The sequence below is a fragment of the Lissotriton vulgaris genome, chromosome 4_1 (genome assembly GCF_964263255.1).
Source record: "Lissotriton vulgaris chromosome 4_1, aLisVul1.2, whole genome shotgun sequence".
Lineage (NCBI taxonomy): Eukaryota > Metazoa > Chordata > Amphibia > Caudata > Salamandridae > Lissotriton > Lissotriton vulgaris.
The window spans coordinates 1,771,495,713-1,771,516,615 of record NC_141691.1 but is presented as its reverse complement, the minus strand read 5'-3'; the positions used below and the strand labels follow the sequence as shown (position 1 = coordinate 1,771,516,615).

General features: G+C 41.3%; 1 protein-coding gene across 2 annotated transcripts in view; it reads right to left on the bottom strand.

The window, feature by feature from the left end:
- The window catches only part of RIMS2 (regulating synaptic membrane exocytosis 2), a 1,859,827-nt gene that overhangs the window by 694,414 nt on the left and 1,144,510 nt on the right, over positions 1–20,903 (bottom strand). Inside the window, exons 15-16 of one of the 2 annotated variants that reach the window (XM_086966100.1) lie at positions 3,163–3,313; positions 1,781–1,807 (exon numbers count right to left, since the gene is read on the bottom strand). In XM_086966100.1, coding sequence (XP_086822226.1) covers positions 1,781–1,807; positions 3,163–3,313 — 178 coding nt within the window. The remainder of the gene's footprint in view (positions 1–1,780; positions 1,808–3,162; positions 3,314–20,903) is intronic. The other variant, XM_086966101.1, reaches the window with a different exon arrangement.

The following is a 20,903-nucleotide window of genomic DNA, read 5'->3' as shown; positions in this document are numbered from 1 at the left end:
GTTGGAATACTACCCCAAGTGATTTCCAGTGGTTGGACTGTTTTCAAGCATTTCTTCCATAATTTTTTGTGTGTTTGATGTAACACCCTTAGTGACCAAGGGTACGTCTAGACATGGTTCCCTTTCTCGCTCTGTCCCAGGAGCCAATCTATTCATTACCAAAGAGGCATAACAAGGTAGAAACGGGTCTGTGATTGTTTCTACACCTGCAAGTGGGTGCCTTGTCTGAAAGTTTGGGATAGACTGTTCCCATGAGGAGCAGGGTCGGTACTGATTTGCATAAGGTGGGCGACTGTCTAGAGTGGTACAGTGGGTCAAAAATGATGGGTTTGAATGCTACTCGGTGCGACACCAAGTGGTTAGACTATTAGCAAGAATGCATCCCATTGCTTTTTATGTAATTTATTAGAGATTTTCAGGCAATGATGCAATCCTCGGAGGACTTGATTCGGGGACGCGGTGGATAGAATTAGGGCGGTAGGTCCGCCATTGCCCAGCTGCAGCTGTCAGCTAACAGCCGTTCCCTGGTGGTGGCGCTGTGGTGCAGAGGCAGTAATATGCTTGGCGGGGCCACCGCAGTCCGGCCACGCATATCCTCTCTGCCGCAGTTTTCATGGCAGTTCCTCCTCCATGAAAAATATTGTGCAGAGGGAAAAAGGGGGCCCTACAGGGCTCCCTGGTGCCTCACGCCATGTGGATGCCCCCAGGGGGCACAAGATGCGCCCTCCTGTGTGCAGGCAGACCAGTTCCTGCATGGCATGGAACTTATGGTCCATGCCGTGCAGGAATTGTCTTTGGCGTTCCTATTGCGGTGCCCATTTTACTAGGGACCACGGCAGGAACATCAAAGAAAATCCTGCCAGACACAAGAGAAACACTCGTAATTTTGTGGTTGGCCCGACCACGTGTATGCGGGTGTGGTGGCAAGACAGACCTAGCGCTACACCGCCAAACTCATTATCGGACCATAAAGGTCCTTAAATAACAAAAACACATGAAAGAGGTTACAGTACTCCCTCCCGGTTAACCAGGATCTCTATCCTAATATCTTTCTTTCAGGAAGTCTGATTCAGCTTCACCTGAACTGTATCTAATGTCATGCTATATGTCAGGATATACTTTTCAAACTCCTACAATGGCTTACTATTCAATTGTATATGTTTATGTTCTTTGTAGCGCAAACAAATACCTGCTCTGTTACAGTAGCAGTATAGAAAGCTATTAAAGAAATACATTGCAAGGTATATAAACTATCATCGCCTCCTTTCTGTTCTTCTACCACCAGATGGAGAAGGAGAAACTACTTTTACTAAGACATGCAGAAATTAAGGGAAACAAAAAAAGTCTCAGCACAAAGGCATGATTGTTAAGTGAACAAACTTACCGGAGCTTTGAAACGTAAAATCTAAAGTCACAGAACACAAAATATCATAGTCCAACATATGCAATTTTGCAATATTCAAGAAACCATCACAAAGTTCGTTTCCAAAGCTTTTGTACTACGTGAATTTCAAGTAAGCCAGCAAAATAATTGCACATTTCCACTCCTCTACTTCGAAGCAAAACTGAACCTACATATCGTTAAACACAGGCATGAAATTCAAAAAAGCCAGAAAAGGGGTAAGGTAGGGCATTTCTGAGAAGCAAGCAGGAGAAGCTAGGGTTCTTTGGGATATCAACATATGCACAATATTGTAGCCTAAACACATCAAAATGATGCCACACCAAACTATGCATATGTACGCATGCATTGCTCTTTTCAGGCATGCTGAACATTTACCTGAATTATATGAATATGAGCCTTTATCTGGAAAACAAATATTAAAATGAAGTGATGTCACGGACAATATACATGAATTTTACGCATGTAACAGGGATGTTTGCAAACTATGACCCAACAGTAATGATTATGTTGTTCTCAGCTTCATTTTCAGCTCTTTTGCATTGCAAAGGCTTAATGTGCATTGCTTGCAGTGGCATGTTGGCGTTATTCATACGTTAGGGTTCTTTTAGAACATCCTTGCTTCATGTTAAATACCTTTTTTGCAAAAGGATTTAAACGTCAATCCATGTAGAAGGCTATTTTTTCTCTTGACCTTGTGACTCACGCATTCACTGCATGCAACCCACTATCAGGTGCCTACCACCTGCGCCACACAGCACATTAATGGTTAAATCAGGCCATAAGCAACAACCTTTTTGCTTCATTGTAAATGAAAATAGATTTTTTTAAAAGGTAAATCAATAGAAACTTTCAAATGAATTCATGAATGCATACCTACACAAAAAAAGAATTGGAAATCAAAAGGTATCCCTCATGATTTCTTTATAGTGTATCCATTTGTCAGTCATATCAGTGTCAATTGACCACAACCTAAATGACTCAGGGAGCAGAGGAAACTGATCAAATCAAACACCTCGATAACTGCGAATAAGAAAACATTCCTGGGGACACGAATTTAAGTAAAGGTTTTGGTGGATTCTTTGTAAATTTGTAAGAGAGACACAAAGTCACTCACACCTTTGTTGAAAGATTGGGCTTACACCATGATCTCTTTTCTAGGTGATGTACCAATGATCTCGATTTTCTTTTTTAGCTGATGCACCCTGGGCACTGCAGAATACATTTGCACGTTTCAGAATCCCTTTATTGCAAAACAGCAATGGACTAAGACTGCAAAGGATTTATGCAACCCTGTGAAATTAAATGTGCGACATGTGCTTTTTCGTGCATGCCGCAACAGTAACATTAATAATGACGTTCGGGAGGTTTAAGGAGCGGTTCATGCAGTTGCAAAGCCAAAATCAGTTACCAATTTGTGGAATGGGATATCGATCAAATTTATATCACGTACTTTAGAGATAATTGCAAGCACACATTTTTAATGCCAGTGACCACGTAATGCACTGTGCAACACAATTAACTACACACACACAACATGAGAACACCCCACATCAAAATTTACACCTAATGTATGATTCGGTCAGATCGTGAGAGCACTTGAAGTGGATTCTATGATAAGACTACATTGACTGGCAGCTAGGTGCGCGCACATTGCCACGGCAGCTGAAGGCTTTACAGCCCATTAAGACCGCTATCCAACATTCACTGCTTCACCCAGCCCCCAATAGACACAGAGCTGCTCCTCAGCGAAGACTTACTTTGTAACCGCCGGGTGGGGCTCTCCCCGTGCGTCCGCCGTGGCATGAATGGAGAAGGGTGGGGGAGGGGCAACGAGGAGACATCGTGCGTCTGAAGTTTGTACCAATGCGGCTCGTCGTCTAAAAGGGCGGTTTCTAATTCAATTAGAATCTAAAAGGTAAAGAAATAAGTACGTTAGAAGATTAAAAGACTCTACCTGTTAACAGAGGTTCACTCCTAACTGAATCGCATTATGCGATTACTGACCCTTTCTAACATTCAGAGCATAACCTCACTCCAAGCACACAGCCCCTCTAAGCAACCTAAAATAGACGATGACATTTCTGAGGGGAAATATCAAGACAAACTACTGCTTTAATATTTCCACAAGTTCAAAGCATACATCCTGTCTATTATAATTAGGGCTCCCGAGTTTATGGTATTTATTTTTTTACATTTCTCTCTGTATTTATCCATATTTATTTTGTATTTTGGGAAAAAATTGAGTCGCAAAATGGTGTACTTCCACATTTTTTTAACCGATGAACATGTATTCCTACTTTGATATTTTTCACATTTTAGCAAATTAAGCAGCCAAATATAACAAAACACTACACCTATAGGTAAATATTATATTACCATTATACTTTAAATATATATTAACATAAGCCTGTATTTAAGGAAATCTTAGCCAGTTGTTTTAATTTGCCATACTATCTGCTCAGCTATTGGCCTGTGATTCATGAAAAACAGAATGAACAGTCACTCAAAAGAAGCAGAATTTTCGGAATTGCTTGCTGTCTGTGTATATCTGTAAAAATCAATATAAACAGAAAACTGGATGCCTTAATTATAATATGCTACTGTGCTTTTACCCAGGACGCTATTGTGAGTGACTTGCTTGTCCCAAGCACACATCGAATTTCATATTTTCATTTGTCATCAGCATTCTTTGGCACTCTCTTCAAAGGTCATACGGGCTAGTGTCTAAAATGTCTACAGTCACTGATCCTGAACTATAGTCTCAAGTTCACCTGGGAATGTAGTAATGAAAATCTGCTTGTTTAGGTAGAGTTAATAACAGGATCCAAGACTATCATTGTTATAGGAACCCAACTGTGGAACCTCTGTCCAAAACACTGAAACATGTATGTGACCCTTTCACTCATCCATTCATCCATACTTTCAGTCAATTATCAATCCATACTTTTGTTCATCTATCCATCGACGCTTTCACTCCATCCATCTTCCTCCCATTCACTCATCGATCCATCCACCATTATAGTAACCCATCCATCCTTTCACTAATCCATCCATCATTCCTCCCATCCACCCACTCACCCATCCCACCATTTACCCTTTCACTCATCCATCCATCCACTCACTTCTCCCTCCACTCACTTCTCCATCCACAATTTCGCTCACCTGTCCACACTTCCATCCTTTTATGCATCCATCTAACCTCCCTTTCACCTATTCATCATTTTCTTCACTCATCCAGCCATCCACCCTTTTAACCATCATTCCATCCACCACTTTCTTTTTTTCTTTTTTTTTGTGTCCTCATATTCGCCCTTGGTAACCATGTAGTGACAAAGAAGTATAGAAGATGACTGAGGCACTGGCCCAGGTAAACTGGGGGGGGATTTAAATGGTACCTGACAGAGCATCCCACAATGCCACGCATCCCAACCTTGTCCTCATCTAATGGTACCGACAGGGTTGGTGAACTGCTATGTACAACCCATTTTATAGCCAGAGTCGCATATATAGGGTATGTAAAGCAAAAAGGGATCAAAAGAACAAATGATCCATCCAAGCAGCACAATCATAGGACTTGGGGGAAAAAAAAAAAACCCACAATGTTCTGGCCTATAGTTACCAGTTCAAAAGTAGCCAAAATCTCCTCTTGTGTTGGTTGCCTACTCTAGCCAGATCTAGTTTGGACATCTGTAACATCGCTGCTCGCCAATCTGTATAGAGAGGAGGAGTCTTGTCTTTCCAGCGTTTACAAATTTCTCTTCTAGCTAATAAACAACTATAAAAGACCAGTTTTTTACTTATACCTTCAATCTCGGGTATAATACCAAAGAAAACTAACGTGGGGCAGGGACTGACTTGTAGATCAATTGCTAGTGAAAGGGAAGCACAGATTTCATTCCAAAAAGGTGTTATATAGGGACACTCAAAGAACATGTGTGTATCTGATGCTGCTACTAAACCACATCTAGGGCATGCGACCTGAGCATTATTGGTGAACTTTGATAAACGTAGTGGAGAATAATACGCTCTATGCAGTGTCAACAAGTGGTTCTGACGAAGCCAAGAAGGTTTTACAGTCTCCCCTAGAATCTTAAATGATTTGAGCCACAAGCCCTCTACATCAGTATTAGGTATATATGTTTCCCAAAGGGAGTGGGGTAGCAAGAATTCCCCATCAATCTCATCTAGTATAAGGTTATACCAAAATGTTATCTCTTTTTTAAATGGAGGTTTGTCCATCAGATAGGATACTAGATTGTGATCAGCACCTAATTTATGCCTACCCCTTCCTAGGCTGTAAGCTTGGGACCAACTCTGGATTTGAAGATATTTAAAGCGTGAAAAGCGAGTTCCTACTATTGAGCTCAAGGTCTCCCATGGAAGTAATACTCCATCAACAAACAGGTCCCCCCAAGCTGAGATCCCAGCCTCTCTAACTGGGAGGGCTAAACTGTCCAAAAGCCAAGATGGAGCACCTGGCGAGTCCCATAGCGGGCCCGACTCTGATAATAATCCAAATTAAGTGTGCGTCTTAGATTTGTCCATGTTCTAGCTAAGTCCCTCAGCACCTTTAACTTGACCTTCTTAAAGTATTTTGGGTCCCCAAATTTTACCAGAAAGTTTGTTGGCCCAATTTTTTCCCCTTTGAGAAGTGCTACGAATAATTTTCCGCTCCCTACGTTATTAGGGGTCTTTAAAAGCATCCTAATATGGGAAAATTGGAAAGCCCAGCCGTATATCTGGAGGTCTGGTGCTGCGAGGCCTCCTTTTTCTCGACGCCGTCTAATCTTCTTCCAGGATAACCTGGGCGTACGGCTATTCCAAATGAATCTATTTAATTCCGTTTGAAGTTTGGCAGTCGAAGATGGATCAAAGAAAAGAGGGGTAGTGTTAAACAAAAACATAATCTTGGGTAAAATGGTCATTTTGACCAAATTAGATCTACCTATCAGGGAAATAGGAAGAGCTGACCATGATTTCAGCAATCTTCGAGCTTCCTTAGCCACACGGGCAAAATTTAACGGGGCGATCTTATTAATATCCGTATAGATATTTAACCCGAGATACCTAAGGGTGGCACTTGGCTGTACTCCTACAACCGGAGCAGGTTGATTACAAACCATAATGTCGGTTTTGGATGCATTCACTTCATAACCGGATATTGCCCCAAACTCTTCTGCAATAGATATGACCGTAGGGAAGGCTGAACTTAACTCAGATGAAAAGATAAGGACATCGTCCGCGTATAGTGCGACTTTCCGCTCCCAAACTTCAAAAATAAAAGGTTTTATATTAATACTGTCCCGAATTAGTTGAGCAAAAGGCTTGATATATAAATCAAATAAAAGTGGTGAGAGGGGACACCCTTGACGGGTTCCTCGTGTAATATCGAATGGCTCCGTAAGCTCCCCGTTAACCAGTAATGAAGCAGAAGGATTTTTATATAGTAGTTTTACTGCTCGTCTAAAACTGTCTCCCAGATTGAACTTTTTTAACACTTCTTCTAAGTACACCCAGTTTACCCTGTCAAAGGCTTTGGTGGCATCAAGAGTGAAAACTGCTAAAGGAAGTGATGCTGAAGTGGCCATATCTATTGCACCAATGAGGTCATACGTCAGTTCGTGCAGTTGCCTCTCTTTCACAAAACCTTTCTGATCCATATGCAAGATGTTATTTGCTACACCACTCAATCTATTCGCAAGTACGGCTGCAAAGATTTTATAATCCGTACTAAGAATTGAAATTGGTCTATATGACCCACAATTGGATGCGGGTTTGCCAGGCTTTAAAATCAAGGTTATGGAGGCCCTGTCCCAAGACGCAGGAGGTAGGGCACCTTCTAATAAGATGTTATTGAACAGATTTGTTAAGTAGGAAAGAATTGTTGGACATATTACTTTGTATATTTCCGAGGGTAACCCATCTGGTCCTGCTGCTTTGCCTTTTTTACTTTTCGAGATGGCAAAGCTAACTTCCTCCGATGTAATAGGGCCATCTAAAATTCCCATTTGTTCAGGGTCCAGAACCGGTAAAGCGATCCTGGATAACCAGTCCCTTGCTTGAGTGGGTTGTACATCAGTATCTTCTTGATAAATCTCACTGAAGAAACTTCTAAAAGCGCCACTAATTCCCTCATCTGTAGAATGTAGTACACCATCTTTACTAATGGCACTAATATTATTTCGGACCCTATCAGTCTTCGACTTCCAGGCAAGGAGCTTACCGGCACCACTTTCACTCATCCATCCATTCACTCATCCAGTGAAGTAGTGTGGCTCACTGGTTAGAGGCGGCAGACCCGAGAGCAGAGGACGGCCCGGGACCAGGGTTCGATTCCCGGCGCGGCAGGTTTCTGGACCAGGGTCAGCGGACTCGATAATTCTCTCGCCTCGGTGCCCACTCTGATCAGCGATCACACTCGGCAACTCTGGGCATTAGCTTGCCTCATCTTCACTAACGGCCCCACCAGACCGCCGGGGATGCCTGGTCTCACCCTGGAGATACCCATTAAGGGACCATCTCTCAGGGAAGCCAGGAAGGGTTTCGCAGCGGTCGAAGCGCCTTGGGACCCTACGGGTAAGTAGTGCGCTATATAAATGCCTATACATTTACATTTACATACATTCTTTCACTTATCCATCCACCCGCCCTTCCCCTCCATCCATCTATCCATCCATGCTATCACTCACTCACCCACCACATGCCCTTTCACGTTATTTAAGAGCCTTTGTCTACCCAGTTGCAGCCATAAGAGGCCCATCAAGAACTCCACCCCACTGTAGCTGATAAAGTAAGGGGTTCACGGCGCCCCTGGATACATAACATTCCCTTCATATGGGAAACCAATATCCTTAGCATGGATCAAGCAGATGCATTTTTCTGAAACTCCTGCATTACAAAAAAGGTATTCAATAGTTGCCATTCCAAACACACAGACGTCAAAATGTGGGAGTTGTACAATTTTATCGACTTAGCTTATAGCTTTACTCCACGTGGGCAGGGTGATACCCAATTTATTAGAAGCATACTTTTTTAGTCCAGGGGGCCATTTCACAAACTGCAGTTTGTAGTATGCTTGGTAGTACTACTCACATACTAAAAATTTTTATTGACAAATCTCAGATCTTTATGTGGGGGTCTCTCTGCTTCAGTCTCTGTTATCTTTTATGTGCTGAGATCTCTGCCCGACTGCAGAGATCTCCGCACACATAAGTATATGTTTTTATAGTAAATGTGGGACGATGAGGTAGGGGCTGGAAAATGGGGAATAGTTGCTAGCAAATATGAGGAAGGGGCATGCACCCACTCACAAAAGAGTAAGCCCATTTCTATTCACAATCAGGACTTCTAAAACTACCACAGCCAAAAAGGTCACATAAAAGTACTAAATGTACTCCGACCCAGATCTGGAGTAAGTCCAGCACCAGACATGGTCAACCACTGGTACTGCAACACCCTCTAATAGAAAATAATGGAGGCATGGGCTTAAAACAACACTGCATATGAAATAATGCTAAAATAGTTTGATCTATTTCAAATTTATAAAAAGATATATATTATTTAGTTTAATGTTAGAAAAATGATATATATAAAATTATACACAAATAAAAACTCTTTTAAAAATAAATGTAAATATTTGTAAAATACTTACATTCAATTCTATTAATTCTATACATAATGTTTAGTAATTATTTTACAACATAAATACAGACATTTTACTTCAGCTGAGATTTTAGTTGTAATACATTTCTTAAAACAGATGTTTGTTTACCTTAATATTTTAAAATTAATAAAATTCAAGTTGCTAGTGCTGTAGGAATTTGTTTGTTCTCCATTTAAAATAAATATATGCAATTAATTTACATTAATATTTAACAATAAAATATTTATACCCCTTTTTTTTAACAACTGTTAAACATGTCCCTGTATTTTACCAGTAGAAAATCCCTGTCCCGTTGGCAGAGACCTCCGCCTTTGTTGGAGAAGTTACTAATAATAACAACTTTACACCCGCAAACTAGGCCCTACACCCTGGTTTCAAGGGATAAGGGGAATGTAAGCCTACATTTTGTAGTAAATTTACACTAGGAAATTGTGAATATCCAGAAGTAGTGCATTTACTGCAAAGCATTAGTGTAAATTTACATGTGCATATTCAATCATGTGAACATTTTTCCTTTGTGAATGGGCTCCTGTGAGTCTAGTAGTGCCCACAGATGAGGTATCAGACATTTCACACAGGCAAAGAGGTACAAATTGTGATATCTCCTAAATGTAGCACAAGTTTGATCCTGATTTCAGAAAGTATTTACATAATACCTTCTAACAAGAGAGTGTTGAACTTCTGATTTGAAGATGCTTTTTAACCATTACTTTTTAACTTGCCTTCATGTGCAGCACAGGGCATGATGAAAGGGTGAAACTACCACTAACTGTGTCAGTGATTTGAAAATCAGTGGAAAATATAATCATATATTTAAGTATTGTTTAGCTTCACAGATATGTACAGCCCGCTCTCTACTGCCTCAATAAATTAAAGTTTTCTCGAAAGGTACGCTGATGGTAAGAAATCATTTTTAGATCCACAAGGAAACAAGTTGTAATACGTTTCCATTGATGCATATTTACATTTATGGACATGTTCCAGATTGTATTTTTAATAAAACTTTATCTCTAACACTAAACCAAGCAAAGACCTGCAATCCAGTAGCACATTACTTCTTACGAAACCCAAGATCAAGCTTGCAAGTGCAGTGCCTGGTCCTTCCTGGCTCAGGATAGTGCATGTGGAAGGCATGCATTGTCTGATAAACTACGGAATATAGATAAAGTGCTACCAAACCGAGCTCTGGAGACATTCTTACAAAATGCTCTGCTTATGGTTAATTGATCTACTTTTCACAGTGTTTAGTTGCCTCACTGTCTTTACTGCTCCATGAGGTTGATGATGATGATGATAATGTTTCATCTAACTTCTTTAGCCTATGGTTTTTGATTAAACATTTCACTGCAGGTTATGAGTATTTCCCAGCAAAACCTTTTAAAATGACATCTGCCCATCTTTGAAAAGATCTGGATGGTTACAACTAAAAAAAAAAGCATTTGCAATGCAATAGGTCTTGCATTATTAAAGTTAGAGCTATTGGCATTGTAAATGGCAATGCCTTTTATTTATGTTTTTGCTATTAAAACATAAATAAAAGGCATTGTCATTTACAATGCTAATAGCTTAAACTCTCGCAAAAGTGAGACCTATTGCATTGCAAATGCTTGTTTAAAGGACGCCCCAGACACTTCTTCCCCAACCTACCAACCTTCAGCGAGAGGACAAAACTGCAAGCTTATCTTAGCAAGTCCATACCTGAATACAGCGTGCTTCGAAGAGCAGCACATGTGCTGCTCAGGATCGACCTAAAAGTCTCTGTTTTAATAGCATTATACAATATGGTCGGGTATACAGGAAAGAGCTGGCAGTGTTGGATAGTTGTCAGGGGCTAGTCATTCGTTTTTGTGTTAAGCGCTACACATGGAACATTGTTTAATGTAATTGATACCTAGTGTTAATTTGTCCTTTTTTTCAGTGACTTTGTGTGCATGCGTGCGTGTGCATATATGTATGTGTGTGTGTGTGTTTATGTGTTTGGGTTTGTTTGTGTGTGTGTGTATGTATGTATGTGTGCGTATGTGTGTATGTATGTATGTATGTATGTATGTATGTATGTGTGTTTCTCTGCAGATTATAGGTTCACATCTCTGCTGGGCAGCCTCTGCCTTTCATCCTTTGGTGTCATTCTCCCTCTGACACGTCATTGGTTTCACACGATTCTCACTGTGGTGAGAGTGCTGCAGGAAAGTACCAGGGGTACTGGGTCTCTGGATGACAGTTTGTGTGGAATAATGTTTTTACTAGAAAAGTGCTTTAGAGCGATGACCCCAGAGCCTGCTCCCTTCTAGTGTGTGGTGAGATTTTTAGGATGTGGGGGCTCTGAAGCGACAAGTTTTATAGCGCTTGGGAGCGCTGTATTCACCTGCCTAGCGCTTCGGAGCGCTTCATTTCCCTGAAGCGCCTGGGAGCGCTTTGTTGCAGGAGGCCGGTGCCCACCCGGCATTGGCCGCGGGATTTGCCTCCTTAGCGCTTGAGAGCGCTGTGTTTGCTATTGAAGCGCGTGGTGCTCCAAGCCGGTGCCCACCCGGCATTTGCCCCAAATTGCGGCGTATTTCCACTTGTAGCGAGTGTCACCTCGCTTTATAATTAAATTCTGGAGGGAGCCAGTGCTTAATTTGTAAAATATTAAGTGCAGGTGCTCAAATCTTTGTCAGAGGCCACACCTACTTTTATCTGGCTCCACCCACTTCCTCAATTGGCCCACCCACTTCCTCTATTAGCTCCACCCACATCCTCAACTGGCACTGCGAAAAGACAGAGTGCGTTGTGCGAGCAATTGTAAAACAATTCTAGCCACACTAAAAGTATTCATGCCACTCAGACTCACTCAGTACATTGAATTAGACATTTTACCCAGTACTGATTTTACCCAAGCTAAAGATGGACTGTCTTGAACATATCAATCAAGCCATAGCCAAGTAATCACTAGAGTAAAGCTGAAATATTGATACATTGGTTCCAAAGCAGTGGTTCCGGAGGCGATGCAACAGTTCCAAAGGTGATGCACCGATCCTGCCCCTGCAACAGTCACAGCAGAGGATGTGTCAATTCCGCTGGAGCAAACACCTAGATCCACTTCCAAGGGTCCTGAGCTGGGGTGGCACCACTTGGCAGGACAGACTCAGAAGCAGTAGAGTCCAAGGGTTGAAGCAGGAGTGTTGTAAATCTTTTGTGTCCCTGAGCCTCAGAAAAAGGAGGCAAGCCAGCAAGCCCTTGGGAGTCACTCTAGGTTCAAGTGATGAAGGTCCAGTCCTTGTCACCCAGGTAGAGAGAAGCAGGAAGCAGGGCAACACAGTAAGGCAGCAGTTCAGCAAACATAGTCCAGTGGCAGTCCTTGTGCAGCGCAGCAGTTCCTCTTCTGACTGGAAGAGTGATCCGACGTCCAGAAGTGTATTAAAGTCATGGTGTCAGAGATCCAGTACTTATACTCAGTTGTGCCTTTGAAGTGGGAGGGACATCAAAGAGAGCTTTGAAATTCACAGAGGTCCATCCTTTCTGCCATGGCTCCAGACTTACTCCAGGGGGGTATTCAGCCCTTTGTGTGTGGACAGGACAAAGCCTATTCATGTGTAAGTGTGAGGATGCGCCCAGCTCCTCCCTCCCATTCTCACAGGAAGATCCATCAGAGAAACCTAAGCTTTCTTTGTGTGTGGCTGTCTAGACTGAAACAGCTGTCACCCATCCAAGAATGAACAGAGACAGGCAGAAGACACATAGGGCCAGATGTAGGTAGGCTTTTACTGGTCGGTAACGGCCGAAATCGGCCGTTACTGACCGGTAAAAGCCTTTTCCGATGTAGGAGGCTATTTTACCGATTTGGTAAATAACGAATCGGTATTTACCAATTCGGTATTTACCGAATCATCATTTACCGATTCGGTATTTACCGAATCGGTAAATGTAATGTAGGAAGCACTTCAAACAGTGCTTCTGGGCTTAACGGATTCGTTATTTACCACCAACTATTAGTTGGTGGTAAATAACGAATTCCTATGTAAATGCAAATATGTGCATTTACACCTGTGCCATGTGACAGACATACATGCCCTTAGGGCATGTATGCGTGCCACATGTGCACAAAAGCACTAATCAGGGGTGCAACAGGGTGTCAAGGTGACACCCTGCCACCCTTTACTTTTTCACAATTTTACCGAATCGGTAATTACCGATTCGGTATTTGACATTCATTCCTATGGGCCTGGAGGCCCATAGGAATCAATGGCAAATACCGAATCGGTAAATACCGAATCTTACCGATTCTGTATTTTTTACTGAATTATTATCTACATTGCAATTACCAATTCGAAAATACCAAATCGGTAAAATTCGGTATTTTCGAATCAGTAATTTACAATTACCTTCATCTAGCCCTAAATGGTTAAAGTAAGACAATGTTTATAAAAGTGGCATTTTCTGGATTGCAGTTTAAAATTCAACTTCACCATAAGCTGTGATTTTAAATTGTAATTCCACAGACACCAGACTTAAGAAGTCTTCACAATTGGAAATTAGATGTAAATGTTGTAATAAGGTAAACCCAGTGTTATCCTGTGGGAGCGATAAGCTTTACAGTAGTGAAAAACGAATTTAAGAGTTTTTTATTTACAGTGCATATAAAACTTTAAAAAACGTACTTTTTAAATACATAGCACCCTGCTCTCTGGGCTATGCAGGGGCTACCCTAGAGGTGACAAAGATGGATTAAAAAGGATGGTTTGGGCCTAGCAAGAGGTTTTGCTTGCCAGGTTGACATGGCAGTTGAACTCTGCACAAAGGCTCTGCGACAGCAGGCCTCATACATAGTTAAGGGGCTACTTAAGGGGGTGGCACAATCAATGCTGCAGGCCCGCAAGTAGCATTTCACTTACAGGCCCTAGGCACATGCAGTGCACTTTATTAGGGATTTAAAAGTAAATGAAATATGCCAAATGGGTATGAGCCAATTTTAGAGGAGATATAACCTGTAGTTCAGCACTGGTTAGCAGGGGCAAAGTGGTCAGAGTACTAAAGCCAACAAGGCCACGAGGTCAGAAGAGGAGGAAGGCAAAATGTTTGGGGTGAACCTTCAGAGAGGGCGATTTTTCAACATTTGTGATAAAGGCAATAGGCCTGACATATTGATTGCGAAAACGATGTTTAAGTCAATAGGTATTTAAGTGTGAATTGTTATTGCTCTGAATTTAAGTCTATAGATATTTTTTTGCTACATGTATTCTCATAAATGACCTTAGTAGGCAAGGACTTTGGTGTTGGTTAACTGCTCTGACAAACTATGAGTATAGAAGATAAGCAATGTCAGAATCCTTGTTAAGCCCTGCTAGGAGAGATACTATTTTGATTTATCAAAAGTAATTTTGTACTTATTTGCAATTTTAAGATTTGTGTGCCTGTTGGTTGCCTTGGAGGAAAGCTTATGTTCAGTATAGTAGGCCTGAGTTGGTATGGTGATAAGCCAATGATAACAACTATAGGCTTGATTGGTGTGCACGGAAATGTTATGCTCGATACCATAGGTCTGTCCGGTTTACTATATGCTTTTCACAGTAAATAAGTCAGGCCTACTGCCTTCGTAGTAATTTTTCATTATAAAGACAGTAGAATCTAACAGTGGATTGTTGTCACATTATGATAAACGCTGTAGAAAGGAATTTTCGTACATGTAATCTCACAAGCGTTGTGGTGTTAGTAACCCACTCTCACAAACATTGGGACTAGAATTTTGCTGTGATAATTCTTATTAGGTCCTATGGAGAGGGGTTGTATTTTCTTTATCCAACTTAAATGTTGTACAGGTTTGTAATTTTATAAATGTATGCATGATGGTTGCCAGTTTCTGCACACCTCTGTAGGCCTGGCATGTTTACAGTGTCCAGCCATTGGTAAAAGGCAGAGAGGTCTTATCAGTTCACTGGGAAACTTTAAGTCAGCCTTGTTAGGAGTGACCTATTGGAAGGAAGAGACAAAGCAAGCAGGCCTTCCTTACTTACTGAGAAAAGTATGTGTTAAAGGCAAACAGCTTTTAAGGGTGGATTGTTATCACACTGTGTTAAAGACTGTAGGCAGCCATTATGTTCCATCATATCTCGTATAACACGGTAGAGTTTTGGTGCTGGTAACCTCCTGAACAAACCATTTGGATAGTCAATTTAATTTTCACTAATAACGTTCATATTGAAGGTTTCTTAAGCTTTATCATCCCAGCGGTTGCCTCGATTAGGGGCAGAGCAAAGGGTGGCCTGGCCACCTTTATTAACATGGGTTTGCTCTGCAAAATAAGCAACTGCCACAATGATAACCTGAATATCCAGATGCTAGACTTAAAAAATGGCAAGAAGGTTTTGACCCTGGTTAACTTTTATAATGCTAATAGTTGCAATGGTGATTGTAACATTGCATCCCTTGCCGAATTACTGAGTAAAAATGTATACACTGTATCACGGCACCTGTTGATAGTAGGGGATTTTAATGTTCACCCATGTGGTAATCCAGGCTCTACCCCAATGGGCTGTTTGGGATGTAATAGTGTTGAAGGTTTCCATTTTTCTCATACTAGGGGAGGCAAGAACTTAAATGACTTAGTGGATGATAATAATTTGACTGTAGCTATGTCTTTGGTTCCTGATACAAAAATTTTTGACACTCCAACCTTCAAAGGACATGGGCAGGGATCCTTTATTGATCATATATTAGTATCTTCAGATCTTGTACAAGGGGTCTCGCACGTTAATATCCTTTCCAGTGTTTATAGTGATCATAACCCCCTAGTTATTAGTTTGAGCGGGTCTCTATTCACAAAACGACTGTCTCGCAATGACCGAGGCACGTTGAGTTGTATAAATGGTAGACGTCGCATTAAATGGACAATGATAAACCAAGACACTTTATACTCCAAAATAAACAGTGCATGTGAAGAGGAGCTGTCTGCATGTTCATCTTTCGACTCATCCCCCACGAACATTTTGTCCGGGTTTGCGGGGCTGGTTTCCAAAATTGGTTCCATGCTAACAGCTCCAGCAAAGGGGCAAAGTGGAAAAACTCTAAATGGTTTGACCATAATTGCTCTAAGGCAAGTAGGGATCTGAAAAATGCCCTAAAAATCAAACCTAGAGATTCTGATTTGATAAAAAAACTTTGCCTAGCCTATAGGAAGGCATTGGTCGCTAGGAAAAAGGAAATAAAGGTTAACATCATAGAATCCCTCCTTGATCCTTCAGTGCTGGGGAACAGCAGCAAGTTCTGGCAAATTATCAACAAACCTTTGTTTGATAACCCTAATGACACAGCTCTTGGTACAAATATTTCAGAGGGGGAGTGGGTGACCCACTTCAGTACAATTTTTAAGAGTAATGAGCATCGGGCAGAAAATGCTTTTTTAAGACCATCTGTGAACCCATTATGCTTTACAGCCAATGAGGTTGCAAAGGGGATACAGGGTCTAACTAGCAACAAGGCCCCGGGCCCGGATTGACTACCACCGGACCTGTTCAAGTCTAGTACCTCCTTTTGGGCTCCTGTTCTCACGGCTGTAATAAACGCAGCGGTGATAGCGGGGTCCCCAAATACGTGGGGCCTATCGACTATAGTCCCCGTTTTTAAAAAGGGCGATCGCAGCAGTCCATTATGTTACAGGCCGATTTCGTTAATAAATTCAGTAGCTAAAGTGGTAGGGGGGATAATTCTTAACAGGCTATCCACATGGGCTAAAGATAACAATATTCTATCACCTATACAATATGGGTTCAGACCCGGCCACTCTACCATTACACAGTGCCTGAACCTATATCTGATTTTAAGTAAATATACCCTGGCTAGACAAGGAACTGTCTACATGGCATTTATGGACCTGTCGTCCGCTTTTGATTGTGTGGACAGATGCTTACTATGGGCTACTCTGTTGAGAATGGGTGTAGAGAGGAACCTTGTCAACTTCCTAGCTGATTTGCACTCTGATACAAGAGCTAACGTCCGTTACACTCATGATCTTAAAGTAACGGACGAATTCAGAATAAACCGGGGAGTTCGACAAGGTTGTATTCTGGCCCCATTCCTCTTTAACCTGTATATTAACGAACTGGAGGAATTTCTTTTAAACACTGAAGCAGATTACCCCCTTGTTGAGCGCAAAGGGGTGCCTGTGTTACTTTATGCAGACGATGCTGTTCTTATATCTAGAACAGCAATCGGTCTACAGAAATTACTAAATGCCTTCTTTAAATTTATGGAGTCACGTGGCCTAAGTATAAATAACTCCAAATCCTATGTCATGAAAACAGGGAAGGGTATTCGGAAAACTGACTCTTTTAGCATAAATGGGGAGAAAATCCCTTCAACTAACTCTTTCTCATATCTTGGGGTCCTCTTAGATAATAAATTATCGTGGGGCCCCGCTATCTCCAAAAAGAAGGGCGAAACAACACGGGTAAATGCGGCCATTCTTGGCTTTGCAAAAAAAATCGGCAACTGCCCTACGGCCGCATTGCTCAAATTATATCAGGCAAAAAGTGTTGCTGTCGCCTGCTATGGAAGCGAGCTCTGGGGCTATCGCAAGATAAAAGACCTAGAGGTCACAGAAAATGATGTCTTGAAAAAGATACTGAGGCTTCCAAGGGGTATTGGGAACTATTCTGTACATGAGGAGTTGGGGGTCCCCTATTTAGGTGATAGAATAGCAGTAAACCCGGTTTTGTGTTGGTTGAATTGTTGGCTAAATACGGACATTCCACTCACACATGCCATAATGAAAGAAGCCTTACTGCTAGATGGGAGGTTCAAAGTCCCGTGGATGAAGTACATAAAGGACTGTTTAACGGCAATTGGCCGCCCTGCCTTGTTTTATGCTCCCAATTTGATCACAAAATCCGATGTTACCACGGTAAAAAATGCTATATTATTGTTAAGATGTACTGACAGAGAAGAGGTCGAGATACAGAAGGACAGTGTTAGGAAACATTTACTACTCAAAACCTGTCCACAAATGGAACCTTACCTGACATGGCCTATGACCAGCTATGAACGGTTTTTGCTAATAAGGTTCCGTTTTGATCTATATCATCTCCTACTGGCGGTGCCAAGTGGGGCTCAACGGGGTGAAGTGTTGCCAGCTTGTGGCTGCGACGGAAAGTCTCCTCAAGATCTGGCGCACTTTCTTTTTATCTGCCCCTATTATTCGTCCCCACGGAAACTATATCTTAAACCGTGTCTTAAAAAATTGAATTTTGTACAGATCAAACCTGCACTTTACTATCTACAACTACTGAATAGCGACTGCACTTTATTTGTCTGTAACTTTTTTAAAAAAGCCATCTGTTTTAGGAAGAGTATGGATGGATAATCATGCTGTGAATGTTTTAGGTGCTTTTTAAACAATATAGTTATTTATGTTTTTAACCAAATACTGCTCATGCTCATAGTACTCGTTGTAACATCTTTCTCTTTGTACTGTATAATGTGTCTATCATTTGCCATATGAAATGAACTGTTTGGAATGTTTTTAAATGTTTTTAAATGTGTACTTATGAATTGTACTTTTATGATTGTAAAATCTACAATCGAATAAAGATTTTTGAATTTGAATTTTCACTATACTAGTCCCTATTAGGCCCTATCAGTAGGAAATTAGTATTGTTTTGACAACTGTATTTTGTATATATTTCTAATTTTGTTATGGTATGCCTGAAGATTGCCTTGTGGGAAGGTTTATGAATCAAGAAGGTCTGAATTGCTTATGGCGACAAGTCCTTCATAAGGGTTATAGACTTAATTGTGTATAACAAAAAAGTATGATAAAGGCAGTAGGTCTGATATATTGATTTTGAAAAGCATATGTTAAAGTCAATACGCATTGAAGGGTAGATTGATATTACTCTGGATGAAAGCCTGCAGATAGGTATTTTGTTACATGGAATCTCAAAGATTGGCATAGTAGGCAAGCATTCTAGTGCTGGCTACGCCCACTGACAGTTTGTATACAAGAATTTTTTTAAAGAGTTTTTATTAAGAAGAAACTGCAGCATTAAAAGACATTATACAGACATTTTTGGCTGAGTTACATAGGATTTCAGCATCGTAACACAACCTCCAGACCATCAGGATCACATAGGACTATAAACATTAGTGGCCTTACACTTATTATGGGAATTGCAACTGTGTGTTCGGGTCAAGACAGCAAGAAAACCCGGAACTGGTTCACCTGCAGGGACGTATTTTCCCCGGCAGCCCTGCGCGGGGGCCATCAATGTCTCATCCTCTCCCCCCAACAATGATAGTCTCTCCCTCCTCAGTTTCACCGTAAGAGATATGCAGATCTCACCCCTATATTTATTCCAGCATCTCCACTGTTGATCCCATTTTCGTGGGCACCCTCTCTCTTTGTACACAGTTTTTTCTGCAATCATGGCATATTCCATGACTTTTGCCCAGTCCCGTAAGTGTGGCGTAGTGTCCACCCCCCACCTCTGGGCGATATTTTGTTTTGCTATACTCCATCCCATTGTGGCCCATGACTGCTCTGCTTGTGTGAGTTCAGTTGATTTCCAAATATTAAGTAGACATAGTGTGGGAGATAATTGTATAGATTTGTCACAAGCCCTGACCAGTTTTCGGGTGACGTTTTTCAAGATTTTTTGTATATGGGGGCAGTCCCAAAGGATGTGTATGAATGTGCCAGTCTGATTACAATGTCAAAGGCAGAGTGGATCAGGCCTCCTACCCAACCTGAATAATAAAGTAGCGTCAAAATATACCCGGTGGATAATCTTGAGCTGGACCAGTCGAAGTCGCATCGGAATCGCCACCTCTCGGGGAGAGGCCAATGCCTCTCTCCAATCCTCCTCGGCCAATTCCCCCAAGTCAACCTCCCAGCTTGACCATAGTTTCAGCATTGTGTCGGTTCGGTTGTTGACCAATTTCTTCTATGCGTGGGAAATAGCCTTGCGGGCCATTGGGTACAGCAATAGTCTGTCTTCAAGCGGTGGGGAATCCGGAAGGGGGCATCCTTCGGGAGGGCCGAATCAATGGCATGGCTGATCTGGAGATATCAAAAAGCCTCCGACGGTGCTAATTGGTACTTAATTTGGAGGTCCGCGAATGTTGCCAACTTTCCTTTTACCCTCAGTTTGTATACAAAATTTGTACTGTCCGAATCCTTGTAAGGCCTTACAAGGCACTCTTAGGAGACATAGTATAGCTTCGTCAACCGTAATTTTACATACTATGTAATTTTATGACTGTATACCGGATGGTTGCCATGTGGGAAAGCTTATGCTCAAATTCAGGAGGCCTCGTTGATGATAAGCCATTGATAACAGCTTCAGGCCTGATTGATTCACTAGGAAAAACATTTCTGTTGCCACTGTCCAAATCTGTTACTTTGCAAAAGTTATTACAAACACATTTGACATATTGATTGTGAAAAGCATATCTTAATGTCAACAGGTACGTAAGGGTGGATTGTTATTCCTTTTATTTAAGCCCACCGATAGGTATTTTGTTACATAAAATAGCAAATTACCTTTGCAGGGAATGATTTTGGTGTTTGTGACTGCATCTAAAAACGCTAGGGAAAAAGATTTGCACTGTAATAATCCTTGCTAGAATCTCTTCTTAAATGTCAGCCAGGATCTTGAAAAAAAAAAAAAAAAATATATATATATATATATATAAATCCATATATAAATATATAACAATATAGAAACTTAGTGATACTTTGAGTCCACTATGTAGGCCATTGGTCTTTCTGTGTGTCATTCACACTAAGCTTCCATCCATGACAGCGAACTGCTTGGGGTAATAGTTCAGTCCCCATCAGTTATTGCGTCTTTTGCCATGTGAATG